The following is a 22,121-nucleotide window of genomic DNA, read 5'->3' on the forward strand; positions in this document are numbered from 1 at the left end:
AAACTAGCCACTAAAATAAGCTACAGCAAATCGCATCATTCCCATCAGTTCCACTAAACTTTTCTGAGTTCTAGTTTCAAGGCAATTGGAGCCTTAGATAGCCTTAGGTCATAGCCAAGAGCCACTTTCAAAGAAAATGATGTTTAAGGGTGATGACACTCCACATGTCAGTATTGTACTTATGAAAGTTTATTGGCTTTAGGATGCAGACAATTAATATATGGTATTGATCCATTCATTTGCATGCAATTATTTACTTCCCAAACAATTCAAGTAATAAACTGCACCAAAATGCAAATCTATCTACACCAGCTAATTTTATCTTAATGGAAAAATAAACAAAAACATCTGTAATGAAATCATGTATAAAACTACATTTATTAACAAATTCATCTCCCAATAAAACACCATCTGCAAGCAACCCTCAGTTTCCACTTGATATAAATAGGCCTTTGACTGTTTGAGATGCAGTTCCCAGAAAAATTCTCCTAAGCCAATTGCATAATACATCGGTCTTTTTTTCTTGGATTATTAACATGTTAGCAAATTCTGTAACATTCACTTTTCAAATAAACAATTTGTTTAATGATGCTTCGATTAAAAAGGTGACCTTTTGCAGTAAAGTTGGTTCGACTGCTGGTATCCTCATTGTTGTTACAGAAATTCTAAGGACCGAAGACATATTTCAAAGAAAAGAAATAATTCTAAGTTACCCACAAAATACCCAGCATTAGCGCATACTAATGTTAGCACTCGCACATGCATTGCAGCAATAGTTTGGTTTGGCTGATTCACAAATATCATCATATCTGTTCATTTCTATATCCTAGAATTTTGTACTTTTCTGGGCCTTGAGTTCTCATCCTCCTCACTACTTATTACTGTACTTTACTAATGCACCTGTAACTAGAGCCAGGGAAAAAAACACTGAGATTGCTCCATGGATATGCCTTTTCCGTAATAACAAAGTAATGCTACCACTCATCGGAGACAATTTCTATGACCTGAAACCCAGAACCCAATGCCTGGAATTCTTGGCGCCAGGAACTAGGGCTGAATTCTAATGCTAAGTGCTTTTGAAAAGTACATCAAGATTTAATAGGATGAATCTCCAGACTTGGTCAGAGTTTTAGCCACATAAATTCCATTAGATTCAAAGCTCCATAATGCTCCACCCTGTCTTTATTTATGCCCCACACTTTAATCTACACCCATTCTAAGTTCTTTTCATGCTCTCAATTCTTTTCCTCCTATTTGGGTTGTCACATTCCCCCTGTATATATATTCTCTTGACTTTCTGGCCCTGGGCGCCTCACGACATACCTTTCAAATTTTCCGTTGAGACCTATATTTTAAAATAAAGTACTTCTTTTTATAATCTCTTAATATGACTTTATTGCACCTAACCCATGATTTTTCATGCAAGCCTCAACCACAGTCTATTTGTATCATTACCAAACACTGCATGCACTTAGGTTGCTCCTTGGATAATCATCTCTAGAGTTAATGATGCTCAGACTCTCTTTGGCAATGAACCTCTCATTGGTGTGTCAGAGCACTGAGCAAAAGTAACGAAGAAATTTCTGAATCTGAGTCAGCCATGTTGTGAATGTATAAGAGAGAGGATATACCATGGAGTCGCTTTGACTGGCTCTATGACCTGCCACCCTACTAGTGAGATATGGGCATAGGCTGACAGTCCTCTTGATAGGCCATTGTTATTTTCAGATCAGTCCTGCATGATGGTACTGCTGTGTAAAGAGGGAACTGCAGTAGATACCAGGGAAGAGAAGGAGCATGACCATATCCCAGACACCCTTTATAGTCTTCCTCCTTGAAAGCACCTTTCTGTTTACTTTTTTAACTATTATAACCCTGTGCTAATTTATCCAATAGCAATCAGGATTGGATATTTAAAGTGACTGCAAGAACGGAGCAGAATAAGATATAGGCACACTGGGTCTGGAGCGATAGTACAACAGGTAGGGCATTTGCCTTTCACGTGACCGACCCGAGTTCGATTCCCAGCATCCCATATGGCCCCCTGAGCACCGCCAGGACTAATTCCCGAGTGCAGAGCCAGGAGTAACTCCTGAGTATTGCCAGGTGTGCCCCAAAAAGAAAACAATGATACAATCAGATAGAATACAATTAAAGAAATATAAAACGATGCCTTTCTTGTGGTTGTTGAACCTTGTTCATATTCTCTGAGTGATAGGACAGCTTGGGAAATGTAATCAAGGAAGCATCTTTAAAATCCGTTCATTCAATAAACATTTATTGCATATCTACTATGTGCCAGGCTTTTCTGAGTGCTCAGGATGCAGAGAAGAATGAAACATCCCCTGCTCTCACGGAGCTCACAGTATTCTAGAAAAGAGAGACACATAAACAAGTAACCACAACACAATGGAACTATGTGCCAGTCAAGGTGCAGAGAAGGCAGAAGAGGAGCCCAGAGGATATGGTTTGGAATTAAGCGTGGTGGAATTGGGGACGCTTTCACGAAGAAAGTGACAAACTGAGTAGACTTGGAGGAGAAACAGGACTTCACCAGGAAGACAAAGGAGAGACAGAAAGACATTCTCGAGGTTGAGGGGACAGCAAGAACAAAAATAAAGAAGCATAATAAAGAGTGGCATGATGGGGAACCACAGGTAAAGCCGCACAGAGCTGGGACTTCATCTCCATCAGAGCAGTGATGAAACACGAGGGTGGAAAGGGAGAATGAAATCGGTGAAGAGCTTTGAATGCAGGACTGGGACATTAGGACTTTTTTCCTGGAAGCAATGAAAAGGCACTAAAGACTCCAAAGCATGGTCAGATATGCCCATTTAATCAGCCTGTACAGAGAATGGTTGAAAAGAGAGATGAGACTAGAGGGAAAGAGACAAGCTAGGAGGATCAGCGTGGCAGTCTGGGTGAGAGATGCTCCAGGTGCTAGTAAGACAGTGAGGGTGAAGTGGTAACAGACCGGAGAGATACTCAGGAGGACGCTTGACAAGATTTGATGAGTAATGACACACAAAACACAATCACCTCCAAAATGAAACAGGATTAAATATACACATTTAGGAAATACAGCCAACACTGCCAGCCCCCTCTTCCTTTGAGTTCCCTCCATCCTCTAGAATCAGCACATCTCCTGCATGTGAATAAAGGAAGAAGTCCAGAGGGCACACACATCCAGACTTCTCTAATTCAGACACCACTAACTTGTGATCTGCAACAATTCAGACTGTCTGTGACTCCTGTGTCTTTTCAAAGCGTTTAGTCACCAGTAACAGGAATCCAAGCTAAAAACAGTGGCTTCTTCCAATCAAGTGCTTGCAGTGAGTAGGCAGTCGATTACAGGGTGATGCCTGAGGGGCACCCAAAATATGCCCCCCACCCAGGGACCAGAAGCCTGGGATCCAAACAGCGATTCATTCCTTTGGGATGAGGCTTTGATACCTTCAGACTTCTCTTTTATAAGGCAAACATGATTCCTGAGATAGGTAGGATATTTTTTCACTCTAAACCCAGTGGGATTCTGGTTGAGCATAATACCTTTTTTTGGCTTTGACAGAAGGGATCAATCAAGGTAGTGTAAGAGGACTATGTAGGTACCTGTGGACAAAGACGATGCAGAAAGGAAAACTGAGGGATGCAGAAGATACCATCAAGATCTTGCCAAGGAATAGCCCTGCAAGTACTCAAGAGACTAGGATTCTTAAAGAATGCCTTCCACCTCCAGTTCTAGCAAATCATACTTGAACGTTCGTTCTTGCATCTCACACAACTTCTGTGTTTTATGTTTATGATATGCCACTGGCTAGTAAAGGCCTAAAGTAACTCCCAATGGTTTCATAAACCTCAAACTGCTTCTGCCCAATTAACATCTCCAGTGCTATTAATTTGTATGTACTTTTACTACAAAAGCATTCTCTGAAACTGTTTTATAACTCCAAATTTCCATTCACTCAGACTGACCTTGTCTTTTGTCATTCCAATTTATGCAGATTTAACTGCATGTGCAGAGGGCTAATCAGTCAAGTCTCAAGTGACAGAAGATCAAGACTCAGACTCTGACCTTGAAGAGTCTCATCTAGGGCTCAAGAAGGTAAATAAGAGCTGCTTGTGAATACTTGATCATAGCAGTTAGAGCACCGAATTTTTAAAAGAAAGAAAGAGATTAAACAAAACTTTAAAAATTACTTACTTCACTTGTTTGGAGAATCGTAAACTTTGGTAGTTTAGTCTTTGCTGCACTGGGTTTTCCATCCAAGAGTGATCCAAATGTCAGATTCCCAAAACTGTTCTCAAATTCAATGGAAGGCTTCAGTGTTGGAGAAATGTCCGGGGCCTGGTCTTGACCATCCATGGGTCTGACATATGCAGTTGGTTTTTGCTGTCCCATGTTTGTTTTGCAGTAGAGCCCTGTTGGGAAGTTTTGAGGCAAACTGCTGGGAGCTAATAACGACGAGGCGACTAGGGGAGACCCAGGTGCTTGCACTGTAAATTCAGATTCTTCTGGTGAGTTGGATTGAAAGATTTCTTTGAAAGTATCCCCTCCACTGGACTGGAGAGTATTGTCTTCCTTAGCAGATGGGTTTGGTTCTTGAACGGTCCCCACTGGCGGCTGTTCAGCTGGGTAGACAAAGAAGTCTTCCAGTCTGGCCGGGAGTTGGTCCTGGGCAGAGTTCTGCACCTTGTTTGGCTGGCTCCCAGCCTGGTTGGCCGGTACAACACTAGCATTGTGACTGTCTCTTGGCCACTCAGGTTTGGTTTTCCTGTTGCTGTGTATCAGGGTTGAATTCAGTATCACAACGGAAGGTGGTGGCATTGGTGCCGAGGAGTAGTGAGTGTTATCTTGTTGAGGTGGGATCATTCGATTCTTTTGTTCTGGGAAAAAACTTGATTCATTTTTGTTGACAGGAGTCTGGGGCACAGAATTCTTTGGGATTCCCACTAGGTGATTCTGATTAGAATGGTTAGTTAGCAAGTCCTTCATTTCATCATAGTTTCCCAGCGTGTTCTGGACTCGGTTGGCAAGTGCATCACCTTTGTTTGTCTAAAATAACAAAAAGATGGGGGTGGGAGGAGAGAGAATGAATAGGTTTGTGTTTCCTAGCGTTAATGTTTCAAACAGATGTCCTAAGTACACTAGCATATAGGGTGCTTTAAAATTCTCATGCTGTCATAAACTTTTAAAACTTTCATGTGCTATGCAAGAAAAAAATTAAGAATGCTACGAAAAAGAGCCTCTTTTAATGAGTTTTGTGAATAGGTTCCTTTCCTCCCTGGTCTGTCCTTTGACATGCTCACTGGGAGAAAGTTTTAAGCTGCATTGCTTACAATTTTTTAGCACAAAAACTGTCGATCATATGAACTGAAATGTTACTTTCTACACTGTGATTAACAACTGCTGCTTAGTGATCAGTGGAATTACAATTGAATGTTCCATTTGCATTTATTATTGACATATCAGTCCTTTGTGCTATATTGTGCAATGAAAAAGGCTTAGCCCATTGGAGATGGAAATTCGTTAAAGTGTACTACCATGACTACATTTGGTGTAGAAAGGCATGGATTAAGCAACATCTAATTGAGCTGACTTATGACTAAAGTGAATCTGATTCCTCCTAATCAAAGAACTGTATGTATAAATTTGTAGTGTCTGCCTACATATTCTGGGGCACCTGTGTTTCCAGATTGATGATTCATGATCTTTACTTTAAAATGGCGCAATTGTGCATCAACAGTGACTCAAGCTCTCCTGTGTCTTTTCAATGATTCACAAAACTCCATTCAAGAATTTAAACAGTTGCTTAGGTAAATCAAAACAAAGTCTGACTTTCAAAGTTATATTGACAGTTAAATCACTCTGTGGACAATCAACATTCCAGCTATATACCAATCCCTATAGGCTAAGCTCTTTAAATGGCTGCTGATTGTTTTCAAAAATAATTAAGGTCCTGCATGGGTTTTTGTAAAACAGAAACCACAGCTTTCATAACTAAAACAAATGGATAGCTGTGTACTTGAAAAGACTATTGACAGTTCAGACCCTCATCTTCAAAAATTGTTTTTGAGTCACGTTTGTGACTCAAGGGGTAAAGCATATACAGTGCCTTGGGTTCAGTCCGCTGCACCACACATTCAGTCCAGCACAGCTGGGAGTGGACCCCAAATGATTTTAAATTAAGTATTTTATTTTTAATTATTAAAATTATTTTTAACTATTGTCATTTATTGTTAAACTGTTACCAAGGCAGCTTGCTGTATAGAGAAGGGCAAGCATTCTTTTTGCATTTTCTTGGCCCAAGATGTTGCCGTGAGAGAAGGCTACCAGTGTCCACAGAGCCAGCTGGCAGCAGTGCCACTGTGTGGGAAAATATCCGCCTCCTCTAGCATCCACGTGCTGGTAACCAGGGATATGCTCTCTGCACTGGAGGTAGAGACCACCTCCCGACAAGGAGCCCCTTCACTGAAGATAGACGCTTAACAGATAATATTTCTCACTCAACCTTAATACTCTCCTGTCTCCTGCATGCACAGGGAGTGTACTTCTCTCTCGTTCTCCATCTAAACCTAAGCTGTCTGGCTGTGTGCTGTTCTCTGCATGTGAAGATGAGAGAGTATGTAGATGAATAAAGGGTGCAGTGCCGGGAATGAACGAATCACCCAGAAAAAGAAAATGTAGAATGAGAAGACTGAACTTGGGAGAGAACACTGAGGAATATCATTTGTTCAGCGAGCGGTAAAAGAAGAGAAGCCAGTGAAGGATACCAAGAAAGAACACTCAGAGAGAAAAATCAAACTGGGAATCTTGCCATTGTTATCAGCATGATGTCCATAGACTGTATAAAGTATTCAACTTACAGTTAGAAAAAAATAGGACTTTAAAGATAAAGAAAAAGTATGCTATATATCTAAGTATGCTACGAGGGGTGAGGAGTATGAAAACTTTTAGAAATACAATAAACATGTAATTTTTAGGTTTTTCTCATCTTAAAGAACATCTTATATTGCATCATTTGTATCCTTGGTGCTTAAATAGTTGGTGATTAGACAAGTATCATTCTATATAGTCCTCAGCTGAGGCATCACTCCATTTGCAGAGCTTGAGCAGCCTATTTCATAGGTGCAAATGGACAAAAATCACTCTTACTCCTTGAGCGTCAGTAAGTTTGTTGATTTTCATGGCAGAAATTACTTTTCAGCTAAGACAAGAATAAACTCTTTGTATGTAACTGTCTCTTTCAACAGAGTTTCACAATGAACCATTTGGGCAGCAGCCAAAACTATTCCCTCTGTTCAATCCCTAAATTCAAAACAAAGAGATCCCATTGTGTCAAAGATCCAGTAAGAATTTGATCGAGCTTTAAATACTTACAGAGCTGTTCTGACCCCTCAAACAGTTTTCCTCTTGGGTCAGATGATTGCCTAATGGTAACTAATAAATATCTGGCTATTTACCAGAATTTTACCCAAAAAGGGGGAAATTATCATTTCAATTCCAAATTTAAATGCCTATATTTTACACTGTTTAATTTAGTGGATTAGGATATCCTTTCCAATTGACAGAGAAAATTACTTAACTGCTGAAGTTTTCCTTTTTGCTGTTGCTACCAGGAAGCTCAAAGGAGTTCAATGTACTGAACTTGAATGAAAGTTCATAAAATTTTCATGAAACAGATCTATAGGATCAAAGCATGTTTCTGAGTTTTGTAGAGACCACTAGAATACCCAAAAGAGTAGGAAGTCATTCACCTTTCCAGGATACTATCAATTGGACCTAAGAATCTCAAGGTCCATTTGCTTACAAGTATGTTAGTCACACACTTGTTACACTTTCAGCAGTAAGTAAAAGGGAAATGTTCATGATGTTTTCAGTGGAGAAAAACTCAGTAGGTTTTCCTAATTCACTAAGGATCTCGATTTCTATTGCATGCTCAGATTCTTTTCCAACACAGATTGCAAAGTAGGTTGGAGTGTAAGAGAATTTTTCAGTTGGTTAGTGTCTAAAACCCTTTTTACACCAATGAAATTAGAGAAAAATGAAATTTTCTCTGAATAAATCTAGAAAATGAACCTTCCATTCCATAGGGCATACAATAGCTAGAACTTTTTTATTCTGCTTAAAGCTATGAAATCTAAAAGATCAGAAACCACATTTACATTGTCTCTATATTGATCAGACATAGTAAAAATTTTGGTGCCTACTAGGTACTAACAAATTGCTGCTGAATTGAACAGAATTTTTATAATTTATACCCAGATGATATCAAACTAAGGTATTTTCAATGCTTAAATAAAAGGTACATAAATATAAAGTCAAAATAATTCGATCATGGTGATTGACCATTAAATTAAACTTTGAGCATCTTAGTAGCTAAAGCAAAAAAGGAAAATTTTCATAGTATAAAGAATTCTCTTTGATAAAGGAAGCATATTCAAATTTACTAAATAAGACTAAAAGCTGCCAGATACCGCAATGGGAAAATAAACTCCTCTCACTGACTTGTTTACAGAAGTTTTGAAGGAAACAATTTTTTTTTTCAGCACACATTTTACAGATGATGCAAAGATGTTCCTCAAGTGACTTTTTATGAGCACTAAAATAGTAAGAGCTCTTCAATAAAGTCTAACTCGGTGAAGGCATGTTTGCATCTGCAGTTAAGAAACTAGGCTGATAGCTCCAGGTGTATATTTTCCTTGCTCCCAATGACATAGGTGTGGAGCTGTGATAACCTAGAAGAATGGCAGTGTATCATGTCCTTTGGACTAACTTCCTCAGAGAACAATAGTCTCAGAGCTAGGACACTAAAACTGCACAGCAGACAATGCAAGGTTGGTGAGAATTTCTGAGTTGCTGACTGAAGGAAGAATCCATATAACATGCTTAATATTACAGATGTGCTGTGGCTACAAGTAAGAATTACCATGATCATTCATAAAACAAATACTCAAGAGATTGATTGAGCCACAGAGACACACACAGACACAAAGCCTCAAAAAGTCCATTATTCAACAATCTTCAAATAAATAAGACAAGTTCTTTCTGCCTTTCCACTATTGGAGGAGGGAAGTTGTCAATCATGTTCCTCAACTTCTCCACATGTAGACATGATTTCTACTGGATAGACCAGCTAACTGGGATTAAAATACATCTGCATACACCTACACAATATATTCTGATTTTACATCATAGCAAATTCTGATTCACATTAAAGGTTCTCTTTTGTCCTCCAATCTTAGCTATCCTATTAAGGAGCAAGGTATTCTTGGTATTGTTTATTGAATACACAGCAAAATTACAAACACAGCAAAAACAGAAAGAAAGAAAGAAAGAAAGAAAGAAAGAAAGAAAGAAAGAAAGAAAGAAAGAAAGAAAGAAAGAAAGAAAGAAAGAAAGAAAGAAAGAAAGAAAGAGAGAGAAAAAGAGAGAGAAGAGAGAAAGAGAGAGAGAAAGAAAGAAAGAAAGAAAGAAAGAAAGAAAGAAAGAAAGAAAGAAAGAAAGAAAGAAAGAAAGAAAGAAAGAAAGAAAGAAAGAAAAAGAGAGAGGAGAGAGAAAGAGAGACAAAGAGAGAAAGAAAGAAAGAAAGAAAGAAAGAAAGAAAGAAAGAAAGAAAGAAAGAAAGAAAGAAAGAAAGAAAGAAAGAAAGAAAGAAAGAAAGAAAAAGAGAGAAGAGAGAGAAAGAGAGACAAAGAGAGACAAAGAGAGAGAAAGAAAGAAAGAAAGAAAGAAAGAAAGAAAGAAAGAAAGAAAGAAAGAAAGAAAGAAAGAAAGAAAGAAAGAAAGAAAGAAAGGAGGGAGGGAGGGAGGGAAGGAGGGAGGGAGGGAGGGAAGGAGGGATGGAAGGAGGAAGGGAGGTAGGGAAGGAGGGAGGGAGGGAGAAAAGGAGGGAGGGAAGGAGGGAGGAAAGAAAGAAAGAAAGAAAGAAAGAAAGAAAGGAAGGAAGGAAGGAAGGAAGGAAGGAAGGAAGGAAGAAAGAAAGAAAGAAAGAAAGAAAGAAAGAAAGAAAGAAAGAAAGAAAGAAAGAAAGAAAGAAAGAAAGAAAGAAAGAAAGAAAGAAAGGAAGGAAGGAGGGATGGAAGGAGGGAGGGAGGGATGGAGGGAGGAAGGAAGAAGGAAGGAAGGAAGGAAGGAAGGAAGGAAGGAAGGAAGGAAGGAAGGAAGGAAGGAAGGAAGGAAGAAAAAAGGAAGAAAGAAATGAAGAAGGAAAGAAAGAGAAAGATAGAGAAGGAGGGAGGGAGGGAGGGGGGAGGGAGGGAGGAAGGAAGGAAGGAAGAAATGAAGAGAGAAGAAAGAAAGAAAGAAAGAAAGAAAGAAAGAAAGAAAGAAAGAAAGAAAGAAAGAAAGAAAGAAAGAAAGAAAGAAAGAAAGAAAGAAAGAAATTTCAATCAATTATAGGTTTCTTTTAGCTTAGTCAATTCTATATTTCCCATTATAGATAATTGGTTGATGCCTTAAAGGTAACCTTGGCAATCATTATTTTCTAAGTAATCACAATTTCTTTATCATCAAGGAAATGCATTTTCCAAGTATTTTCATGCATAAATTACACATCTGGTTTGTGGCTCATGACTAACAGCACTCCTTCATTTAAGCTTTTTGCCTCTTATTACTTCAGGAAATGCTTCAGCAAGCTGCCTCAGTTTGCATCTAATGCTAGCTACAAATCAGTACAATTTCACGACAAGACTAATGTGTGTGAAGCCATGGTACCAAAGTGTTTCTTTTTAATAAAAGTTGCAAAGTAATTTAAGTTTAGAGGCCTGTTCCCCCTTTTTATTTCATTTTGGCTAATGTATGTGATTTAGTGATTCTTTTTTCTAACTCCAATATGTTTTGTAGTTAATCTCTCTAATATAAGTTTCTCTTTCTTCAGCGTACTTAAAATCACAATATCACTTGAATTTGTAGAATGCTTTATAGACTTTAAAAAAAGTGTTCTAGGGCTGTTTCACTTCATTCTTAACTATGTCGGTCAGCAGGACTCTTGCACTATCTCAATTTGATTTCTACCTGCTCCCACCCAAAGCACTTAGGTAAGCCATCCTTGGTTTCCTCATTCTTGGTGATCTGTAGAATGTTGTCGCTATCAGTAGTATCAGACACTATTAATATTGCCAAGTATTATTATTTATTTCCAAACAAAGGAAATTCTACATAAATCACAGAGACAGAATTTCCTCTCCAAATGTATATAAAAGGTAAGTTGTTCAGATCTTCTGATTCTTTTTCAGAGGGCACACAACTTCTTGTTCCAAAATGGGATCATCTAGAACCGAGACTTAGTATTTTCACACTAACAAATATATACTAAGAAGTCACCTCAACTCTGTAATTAAAATTTCTGATGGTAAATGTGGGAAAAAGGCATACCCATATAGTGTAAGAACTAAATGAGCATATATATTAAGTCCTATTACAATACAGAGCACACGGCTGGTGTTTAATAAAAGTTTCCAATTACTTCTGATCTCTGTACTCTAACATAGACATTTCAAATGTTTTCAATATTTTTGCTTTTGAAAATATCTTCATCCACACAGCCCAAACTCAGATTTGAAAATTGTAAGCAGCAAAGCAGGTCCACAGAGGAGTTAGCCATCACATTTAAGGCTGGTGACATTCTGTTTATTTCAAGAATGGTAGAGTCAAGGCAAAGAAAGGCAATAAATCAGCCAAGAATGTGAGAGATTGCTATTTTTAAACTTTCTGCTCCTAAAGGCCAGAGAGTCATAAGGACCAGTGTCAACTGGCTAGTTGATGAAACGCCAACACAACTGGACAAGTGATCAAATTAAATTTTAAGATTGTAGGGTAGCATAAATATCCTGTAAGTCCTGATCTAGCAGGAGGATTTTTTTAATTTGAGAAGCATTCCAGCCAAAACCTTATAGAAGAATTGTGGTATGTCCTCGTCTCTACCAGTATAATAGGAGCAAGTTTTAGAGCTCTTAATGCCGTTGGAATGTCCAAGTCCTCCAAGAGTGTCCATGCCTGTCCAAGTGTGCTGTATTTTTGAGGAACATCAGTTTTAGTATAATAATATGGAGGAATGAGTATCTACTTTCCTATGATTTCCCCAGGATCTGTTAACATAGACATAACCCATGATGACATCCAAGCATCAAAGCAATGGTGAAAGCAAGAATTATTAGGTCATCTAACTACAAGCAGTCTCCCTCTCCTTCCTGGTCTTGACTCAAGAGCACATGCAGGTTTCCATCAGGAATCATAAGGGTAAAAGGCCTGGCTCCGCATTCGATGAGACACACATCTGTGTGTCTGCCTGAAAGACCCATATTCTATCAAGACAGGTTTTGAAAACTTCTGACAGTGCTGAGACTGAAAGCATCTAACAATATTGAAACCGTTTCAAGTAGGTAGGCAACAAAATACACTGCACCTAATTTCAGAGCCCTTGTTAACCAAAGATGGCATTTGCCTTAAATATATAAGATCATTAACTTAACAAAATTTAAAAGTATAAAAGGATAATAAACCAAGGCTTCTCTATCTCAGTATAGTGCCAGGCAGGAAGGAGAGACTGACTTTTAAGGATGACTCCTGTCAGGGTATCTCATTTTCCTAACCCCTGCAATGACAAGGTAGAAAACTCACCTGTTTGTTGCTGGTTTTCAAGAAGGCAAAAGATAACCACACTCTTTTGACCACTTCCCCATTCTCTGGGGCATAATGGACACTACAGTTTCTTGTCCTGTCCCCAATCTTCCTTACACACTCCTGTGCTGATATCATTCTAATGGTACCTTCCTGATTTCTTCCCAGGACTCATTACTCTTCACATGTCTCTATCTTGCAGGAACTCCCCTCTGTGGCCTCTGGCCTCATTCCTCCTTTCAGTACCTTCATCTCCTCCAGACCAAGCTTCCTTCCTATCCCTAACTAGATTTGTTTCTCTTGTGAAAACACTTCCTTCCATACAGTTTCTCCCCTTGCCTTCAGATCTAACTTCCTCTCTTTTTTCCTCTCTCCACATAAACACTCTCTGCAGAATCTAGTCTATATTCACTGCCTCTTGTTATTTTACTACATTCCATTTACCCTTCATCCCTGGCAGGTTAGCTTTCCACATTGACCACCACAATCAACAAATAAAATGACTCGCCCTGAGGTCACTAATCATCTTTTGACTGCCAAACCCAACAGTCACTTTCCAGACCCGACCTTTTCTGACCTCTTTGACTCAAGTGACTAGCAAAGCCCTCCGGCATAAAGCTCTTTGTACCATTGATTTCTATTAAATGATTCTTCACAACTTCTCTACTCAACCCGCTGATCATTCCTTCCTTCCTCTAGTTTCCTGTTTTGGCCTCTGCTTTCATCACCTACTTTATCCTTTAAAGGATGCTACTTACCAGAATTCTCCTTGTCCTTCTCACAGTCACCTACATGATGGGGAATTCCATTTTTTTGACCAGGAACTCCAGATCCATTTATCCAACACTTTCTAGATATCTCTTCCTTGCTACCCCACAGGCATCTCCATCCCAATATGCACAAAACGGATTTTTTCCTCTGAAAGCATCAACACTGTTGCCTCATAAACACCCCGTCCATTACTCATAGGACCATCCATACTACCACCAACATCCATGCTGCCCTCCATACTACCATCTTCTCAAGTAAGAAATCAGGAAACAATTCATTCCTAATTTGCATTCCAGGATCCATGCAGAACCCCGTCCCATCATTTTAACTTCCTGTTCTACCTTAAATCTCGCCTGCCATGAATTCTCCGTTGCCAACTCCAACAGCACATTTCTCTGCCTCTAGTTTCCCTCCGCCCTAGCCTTCATTCACTCTGCATCAAAAATCTATCTCCTTCACATGCTGCGACTTCAAAGCTTATAGTATCCTTTTGTTTAGATGTCAACTTCTGCCTATAACTATTGTAAGAAGTACAAAGTCTTCACCAATCTTTACCCAGTTTGGCTTTCTAGAAATGACCACAGACTCAAGCCCTACTCATCCTGATGATCTCTGTTGCTGGATGAGGAACTCCTTAAAAACAGGGATTATGTCTTACTTCCTTTTCTACCCTTGCCTAAGATGAAACTAGCATATAATGTGACTTTAATACACACTTGTTCAGCTTTTCGCATCTCCAAATACACATATTCAACAACAGTACCCAAATTAAATCAGCTGGCTAATGAAAACCATCTTAGGGATTATGCTATTACTGACAAATTGAAAACTGATCATTTCCTTTTCCTCAGTCTCTCCATCAGGCTTTGAAACCGTGAAAGGCAACGTGGAGTCTCCTTCTAGAGCTGCTGATGCAATCCAACAAGGCAGCTAGAATCTAGTCTCCCCAAACACCAATACAAAAGGACACTCCTCACCCCAAGGTAGTGCTTGGGATGAAGCCATTGCTGCCTTCATTAAGAACGTCTCCTTTCCAGAAGTCACTGTTCCCTAAATGATGGTTTTTTTGAACTCATAACTCCGGAAAATGTTTTTATTGCTGTTTTTATCTCTTAGATTGTTTTGTTTTGTTAGAGAAAACAACCCTGCTACTAAATTTCAGTAAAAACCAACCTGCTTCCTGCAATTCTGCAAGCTTCTCCCCCTAAACCCTACCACAAATAGAAAGTTCAGAAGCAGTCCTGTGAAATCAATACTGCAGCTGGAACAGTATGATCGTTACAGGCTACACATTTGCCACAAAACAACCAGAAAATCAACTTAGCTAAACGATTCCCGCTGGTTGAGGCAATCTTCTAACCCATGATTATTAACTACATCCCGAAAAAAAATGATTGGCTTTTCTCTGTTTCCTAGAACAGTAATTTTCAAAGAGCACTCAAACCACCGAACAGCAGAGCTAAAATGGAAAAGAAAAGCAGTTGTCCTGCAATGGATGGCCCTGATTGGGAAGAGAAATCAACAGAGTAATTGACATGCTGATGAAGTCTTCAGGGGCTGCCTTGCTGATAATCAAAGTGGAGACTTTACCATGGCCACTGCTTGCTATAGGAAAGGCTGAGCTGTGAAAGGCTCCTTGGAGAGAGGAAACGTTCCAGGTTTTTTCAAATCTGACTATGCTCCCCAAAGAAAACGCAATTTGTCTCTGAAGACTTCCTCAGAAAGTTGCCACTGCCCCAAATCTAATGTATGCATATGTTTCATTTGTAAAATGAATTCTCCTGAAAGTGATATGGGTGCTTTAAAAATAGAGATTACATGATGATGAGTGCATTCAGAAATGTAACCAGCAACCATTTTCCAGAAAGGTAAATTACATGCATATTCAGCTACCTTGTAGGGTTCCCCAAAAAGATCAAAGCCTGAAGAAAAGAGATCGTCTTCTTGTTGGACTTCTTGATTCCTCCTCTCCCACTCCCTTTTTTTAAGAGCAGTGCGATCTTGTTCGTAGTGACTGAAAGGAAAGAGGAAAAACAAAATGAGAAAAATATTGGTTACGTAAGTCATCCATATATCTCTTGTTATCATTAAATATAAAGTCAGTGCTATCCCAATTGGCATTGCTTAAGGAACAGATTCCTTTCCTTTTTATTTTCAGGGGAGATCGCGAACGCAGTCCCCGACTACCACAAATTCTGCAGTCTAGTTTCCCATATTTGGGGAAATCACAGGGCTCCTCAGTACATCCAAAGTGCAACGGATAAGCCTCACCCAGGGAAAACTACCTTCATGGGCATGGTATATCTTTTGCCAGGTAAGTATGAAAGCAGATTCCTTTCTTTACTCCCATTGGGTTTAAGGTCCTGGCGAGTTCAACCATATGCAGAAGAAAACAAAAACCGGCTTATTAGGAGATGGACTCAGGGACACTCAGGAATGGCAGAATCTTCTTCCGCTGACCTTGCTTGATTGCCACACCCAGTTACAGATGGCCCAGATATCAATCAACTCTGCTGGAAGGTACAGAATTCAAGTTGCATTGTGTTGTCTACTGCTCGGAAAGAGAATTCACACATTTCATATAGTCCTAAGGGAATGGAACTAGCCAAGTATGGAATAACAGATAAAGTGAAAATCTGCCCTGATCCCAGGGCCAGGATTAGTCTGCTTTAATGACATTGCCAGAAAGTTACAAATAAATAAAATCACTCAGCCATTCACACTCCTTGTTGTTGTTGTTATTGTTGCTGCTTCGGTTTTCCCTTATAGTCTGCACCCTGGATGACTAAAGTCTTTTGAGGAAACTTCACAAAGCAAGGAGTGTGGCTTACCCAACAAACTACCAACCTGGAGGGGCTGGAGCAATAGCACAGTGGGTAGGGCGTTTGCCTTGCACGCGGCTGTCCCGGGTTCGATTCCCAGCATCCCATATGGTCCCCTGAGCACTGCCAGGGGTGATTCCTGAGTGTAGAGCCAGAAATAGACCCTGTGCATCACCAAGTGTGACCCAAAAAGAAAAAAAAAGAAAAAGAAAAACTACCAACCTCAAGAGGAGGTTGCAAAGTCTTGAACGACCTTTCAGATAAATGTTTTATAAACCCTAAGTAACTTGGTGACCCTCCTGGCATTTTGGGCTTTCCTACTGGAGCATCAGTACAGAAGATTCTAGATAGCATCTAAGAAGTACTTATGGGGGGTTGCTGGATTTTACCAACTGGAATGTATCTTTATTTTAAAAAAATAATGGCTCTTTGTCATGCAAGATGGCACATATCAGACTCGCATCTGTACATTTTACAGTAGTGGGTAGTATTTTGTTCACTGAGATTTTTTCACGGCTTTGGATTGTTTTCTTAGGCAAAATGAATGCATCTATGCTGGGCAGACTGGAATTATATAAATTGTATGTAAAATGCCTAGCAGGTGCAGTATAAATGTTGCTTTCCTTCCTCATGTTAATACCGCCATGTTAAGACTTAATTAGATAATTGACATGCAAATGAACATAATAGCTAAAAGAATTACAGGAGATATACTGATAGAGGAGTGCGCTTGACAGGTTTTGAATACACCCCAAGTCTTAATACCTATCATTGGCAGCCTACTTTGCTCATGAGTATCATAACTTTAATTTACAAAATAAGAGCCCAGAGCAGGCAATATCCCTTGCAGCTTAACTAGATGTTGACATACACGGGTGTGACACACCACTACAGTTATGTAGCCAGCCACCTTTCTTCACAGGCAATCCCGAACTGACAAAGTCAAAGTGACTTTGATAGCCTTATCTTCTGGATCAAAAACACTTCACGTCTCCATTCCAAAATAGTGGCCCCGTGTAGAGGATGGTCCCATGTATGTTATGCCTTCAGCATGCAAACAAGAGCAGACACATATGAACTCCCTGAGCCACTCATAACTACATTCAGCAAATGCTATCACCATCTGGAAGAAAAAAAGAATCTTAGGAATGCCTGCGTCAAGCCCAGTCTACACATCTGGGTCCAGCCTGGTCAAGAGAGATGACAATCCCGATATGAGAAGCTGAGCACATCATTCCCAGGGACCAATGCCATCCATGGGTGTTACGTTAGCAGGCATCCACTCAATTCCAATCCAAAAAGAAGATCTGAAGCCCAGGCAGTTGCCATCTTGCACAATATCTTTGATGTGGAAGATGTGGTAGTGGTCAGGTGCCGTAAGGTACTCAGTCACTCAGTCCACAACGTGTGGAGTACAAGATTCCACTCAGCTCTATCATGGGCTGAGTATAATGCAGCTCACCATTAGCTAATCCAAAGGTAAGAAAGTGTGTGAGGGGGTGGGGTGGAGCCACAACATACAGTAGCTTTTGATGGGGTGAGAGGGTTTCCTTATTAAAAAAAAGAAGAAGGCGGAGGGCACTTCCTTTCTCTACATTCCATAGTGGAGACTTCTCCAGAACAGACAAGAGTAAAAGCGTCACCTTTCTGAGGTACACAAGCCAGACAGCAGAATTTCCAGCTTGCTGCCCATCCCCCGAATCTGACGGCCCACAATGACAGGCCCTTAGATCACATTTAATTCTCTCACCAACAGAACTGAGGTACTTTGGTTTCCCGGCTTTGAAAACCACCTTCCTTCTCCTGGGGGAAAAATAATTAAAATCCTAACAGAAAAAAAGAAGGACAAAAAGAAAAGGAAGCAGCTTGAACTTGCAAGGGAACCCTTCAAATAAACGGCCATGGGGCTTTTGACCTGGGTTTGACTAGTTAGGAAGCTCTGATGTCAGTTCATTAGCCACCCAAATGCCAGGCGAAAATTTGAATAGCAGATTGAGCATACACAGGGGTGTGATGTGTTGCAAGAAAACTGCCTGCTGCGTTTTTTAACATGTATCACAAAGAACAGTTAATTCTCATATCTCCGGCGAGAATGAATTTAATCTCCATAGAGTTCCACTGCTCTTGGAACGCAACCAAAGATCTCCAACTCTTCCCTTCTCTGCTCAGCATGGCCCTGTATTGAAAGCTTCACACGGAGAGGTATAATGAGGAATGAACTACATGGTGATGAGGCTTTCACATTGTACAACGTCACTGATTTCTGACTGAAACCAAAATTACTAATTTGAAGCACCAGCTAATTAAAACCACAGCTATGTATTTAGCCTCTTGTTATACCTACTGCAGTTTATAATTATGAGGACCTCTTTATCTACTCAATTAAAGTTCTTCTGGCTCAGGCAGATTTGTGTTGGAGCCTGTGATGCTGCCTATGTCTGAGCGCGTGTCTGTCCCTTGATGATCTGACACACCTTTAGAGTCCCGGCTTACTTTCGAAAGTGAAGGGGTTGGGGTGTAAGGGGGTGCTCCAGAACCCGCCAGGAAATTCTTAAGCCAGAAATATGAATTAATCATCCATATTATTGGTCTCAAAATTCAAATTTATTCACCCTGATGAGGACACGGTGAATTGGCCCTATTAGCAGGAAAACACACTTTCATATTCAACTCAAGGACTCTTCAACTCGTAGCAAGTTAAGATGTCTTTCCAACTTTTTCCCCCCACAGGTATAATGAAACGTGTCACATTATATCATGTAAAACCCACTAAAGACTCCAAATTAAATTGACTGCTAATTGGCCCAAGGTCTTTGGCTTCTTTCTCTGCCGCATATATATGTTGAATGACAGGTAGATGATGGGGGAAGAGCCAGTTCCATTGTATTGCCTCTAGTCTGCTCAATGAAAGGTGTGGAGTGAGAAACTCCTCTCTAAAATGGGGCTATGTTACTTTTCTTTCTGCTTTCCCCTGTCATTCTGTTTTCCTCATGATCCACAAGAGAAACTCTCCTTGTTAAGCAGGAGGATACAAAAGTATAAGGTGAATCTGGCCCGGGTACTTAACAGTGGCAGGCAAAAGATGGCTTAACCTTGTCTCTTCCATCTTCAAGCTCAGCACTTTTATCTCTCCATCTTCTTCTTTCCTATCCTTCGGCTGAAGCATGATCTCCTGTCTGGGAACTTTTATTTCCACCATTAGAAACCATAGGCACATGCATGAGTCAATAAAACCTAGGTCACACGGAGACACACAAGCCCGAGAAAGTTCAATTATGTCACCCTCATTGGCTCACAGGAGTAGCACGCTTGGGCTGACAATTCAGTCTACTCTTTTAGAACAGCGGCTGTTCGAGCAGGAAGAGACTTTAGCAATCATCCTGCCCTGATCCCTTCATTTTTCAGGTGAGAAAATTGAGCTTAGAAAGGTAATGGGCTTCCCAGCAGGTCTGTGATCAAGGTAAAAGGCAGGAATCCTGGTTTTCCATCCCCAAACTAGTTCTCTTCCTCAGAGCACAAGTTCCTTCTAATACCATGTTTCCATCACATTCAATAATAAATTGATTAAGTATTTGTCTCATTGGTTAATGTTACTTTAAACTGATTTGATTAGAAATTGCCATTAGTGAAAAACTCTAGGGATTAAATTTGGATTCAAGTGTTTAAGAAGTTTCCTTATATCAAAATGCACTGATCCTAAAGGGACTATAAAAATTAACTACATATGTGGGAAGAAACTGAGAGAGAGAGTTAAAACCAGTTTAAGTTCATTTGGTTTTTATATTTCATAAAATTGAAAACTCATTGTTTACCTATTTTACAAGGCTCACTGGGGAAACATTTTTTAAATAAACACTAATGATTCAAAATGACAAAGTTATTTAAAAACGCTGCTAACCAATGCAGAATTCAGTGTAGTTTTGATGTACGTGAAGGTAAATAATTGCATCTCACTTGTTTTCTAATCCTACTGGCACTAAAACACCTTTTTTGGCTAATATCTTTGTAAAAGCATCAAAGTACATATTTAATTCACCCAAGAGACAAACATAAACTATAACTCACTCTCTGTGATTCTTCTGAATGAATTTCTGTCTTCCACAAAATGTGTGCGCATTTTTAGTTAGTACATGTTCCAGAATTCCAAGTGATACTTATTTTTTTTCCTAACCGAGTCTTGAATTTGGCACCAACATAATCTTTACATAGACTATACTAGTTTTTTTTTTTAAAAAAACACTACTATTCATTACCTTAAAAATCACCTCCAAATTTGGTATTTTATCTAATAGCACAGAACATTTCTATGTAAATTGCTAACCTCAAAACTATTTTTAAGAAGCTAAAAACAGGCCATCATTATTTTATAGACTGGTGGGAAATTCAAGAGAACCCTGGATCTGGAGATATGAACATGTCTTGAAACAGTTTCTAAAATCAGTAAACCCTCTAAGTCATCTTAGACAGCAAAACACTTTGAGGCCTCTAAATATAACCACACTCTTCAGCAAATGGACTTTCTGCCAGCAGACACTGGCTCTCATTAAAAAATATCAAGATGGAAATGAAAAGGAGAGAAAACACATAAGACATTTACTCTGGACATCTGTCAGCTGCCCATCTAGCCATGCCAATTCCTTTCGTTCTTCAGGAAATGGGGGAGGGCTCACTCTCAGAGCTCCCTTGAAACTGCTTTCTCAAAGGATGTATACACCAAGACTCCCAGAAGTCCTAACTGGAGCCAGACTAAATATTGCTTGGGATGGGGCACACTGGGGTACCCCACTCACTCTACTTTTGGGATCAGAACAATTCAGCTCATCCAAAGAGCTTAGGAAATCATCCTCCTGTGAATTAAGGCAGACATACTAAGAGCCATGCCTCATCTCATTTGTATCTTACCCACTCTCCTTCTCTTCTGCTCCCCTCTTTTAGATAATAGCTTTGTACTGATTTATAATTCATACACCATTCAGTACCTTCATTTGGTGCATGCAATCCAATGTCTTTCAGTATAGTCACAGAGTTTTATTACCAAAATAATATTTTAGAAGTGGTCCATCACCCCCCATAGAAGCACTGTAGCTTCAGTCATTCTCCTCCAATCCTCTCAACCAGTGCAGTCCTAAGTAATCTTCTCCCCTGAATGAATCTGCTTCTTCTGGAGATTGGACATATGTGGAATTATTATACATGTGATTTTTCACACTTGATTTCTTTCATTCGGCATAATGTTTTGCAGAGTCATCCACATTGTGGTGTAGAGCAGGACTTCATTGCCTTTTATAGCCGAACAATATCCCCATTGTATGGATGATCCTCATACAATATTACATGGTGCTCATTAAGTGGTTCAATTAGATGGGCTTATAATGACTCAGCTGTGGTTCTCTATGTCTGCCATTTGACATTTACATCTTGAAGGCATAGGTCTGTTTTCTAAGTCATTTACATCATGCTACAGGTGAACACAGCAAAACTTTCCTATAAATAAATAATATTAAATACAGACAGTGAGAAGTGAACATATTAACATGTTCATCTTAAGCTAGCACAAAATTATTTTGACTAGTTTACCAAGCTCCCTAAATGGTTGTCAGGATACCTGGAACAAACAGCAAATACTTAAGCTGCACAGATAATTGAATCTATCTAGCCATGGGGAAAGCCTCGCAGTAACTGTACCTGACACCAACTCAAGAAACAGCTTCTTTTGTTTCTAAAGAATTTCAGCCCATATTAGAAATGGTGCTGTCAAGCTACAGAAGCTCTGAGCTGATACTCTATCTCTTTCCCTTGAAACCTGCTTGATCATTAATAAATTGCTTCATGTTTCTAAGCCTTAGGTTCCTTATTTGTTAAATGGAAAATCCTTCATCTCATCCCTCTTCATGGGATTGGTGCAAACA

General features: G+C 39.5%; 1 protein-coding gene and 1 non-coding gene across 3 annotated transcripts in view; both read right to left on the reverse strand.

Annotated features, from left to right (window-relative positions):
* The window catches only part of AFF2 (ALF transcription elongation factor 2), a 552,818-nt gene that overhangs the window by 367,446 nt on the left and 163,251 nt on the right, over positions 1-22,121 (reverse strand). For both annotated transcript variants that reach the window (XM_055122196.1, XM_055122195.1), the window contains exons 2-3: positions 15,284-15,404; positions 4,202-5,053 (exon numbers count right to left, since the gene is read on the reverse strand). In XM_055122196.1, coding sequence (XP_054978171.1) covers positions 4,202-5,053; positions 15,284-15,404 — 973 coding nt within the window. The remainder of the gene's footprint in view (positions 1-4,201; positions 5,054-15,283; positions 15,405-22,121) is intronic.
* On the reverse strand, positions 15,546-15,712 carry LOC129400620 (U1 spliceosomal RNA). Its single transcript, XR_008627820.1, has one exon. It is a non-coding gene; the product is annotated as a U1 spliceosomal RNA (small nuclear RNA).

Source organism: Sorex araneus, chromosome X (assembly GCF_027595985.1).
Source record: "Sorex araneus isolate mSorAra2 chromosome X, mSorAra2.pri, whole genome shotgun sequence".
NCBI lineage: Eukaryota > Metazoa > Chordata > Mammalia > Eulipotyphla > Soricidae > Sorex > Sorex araneus.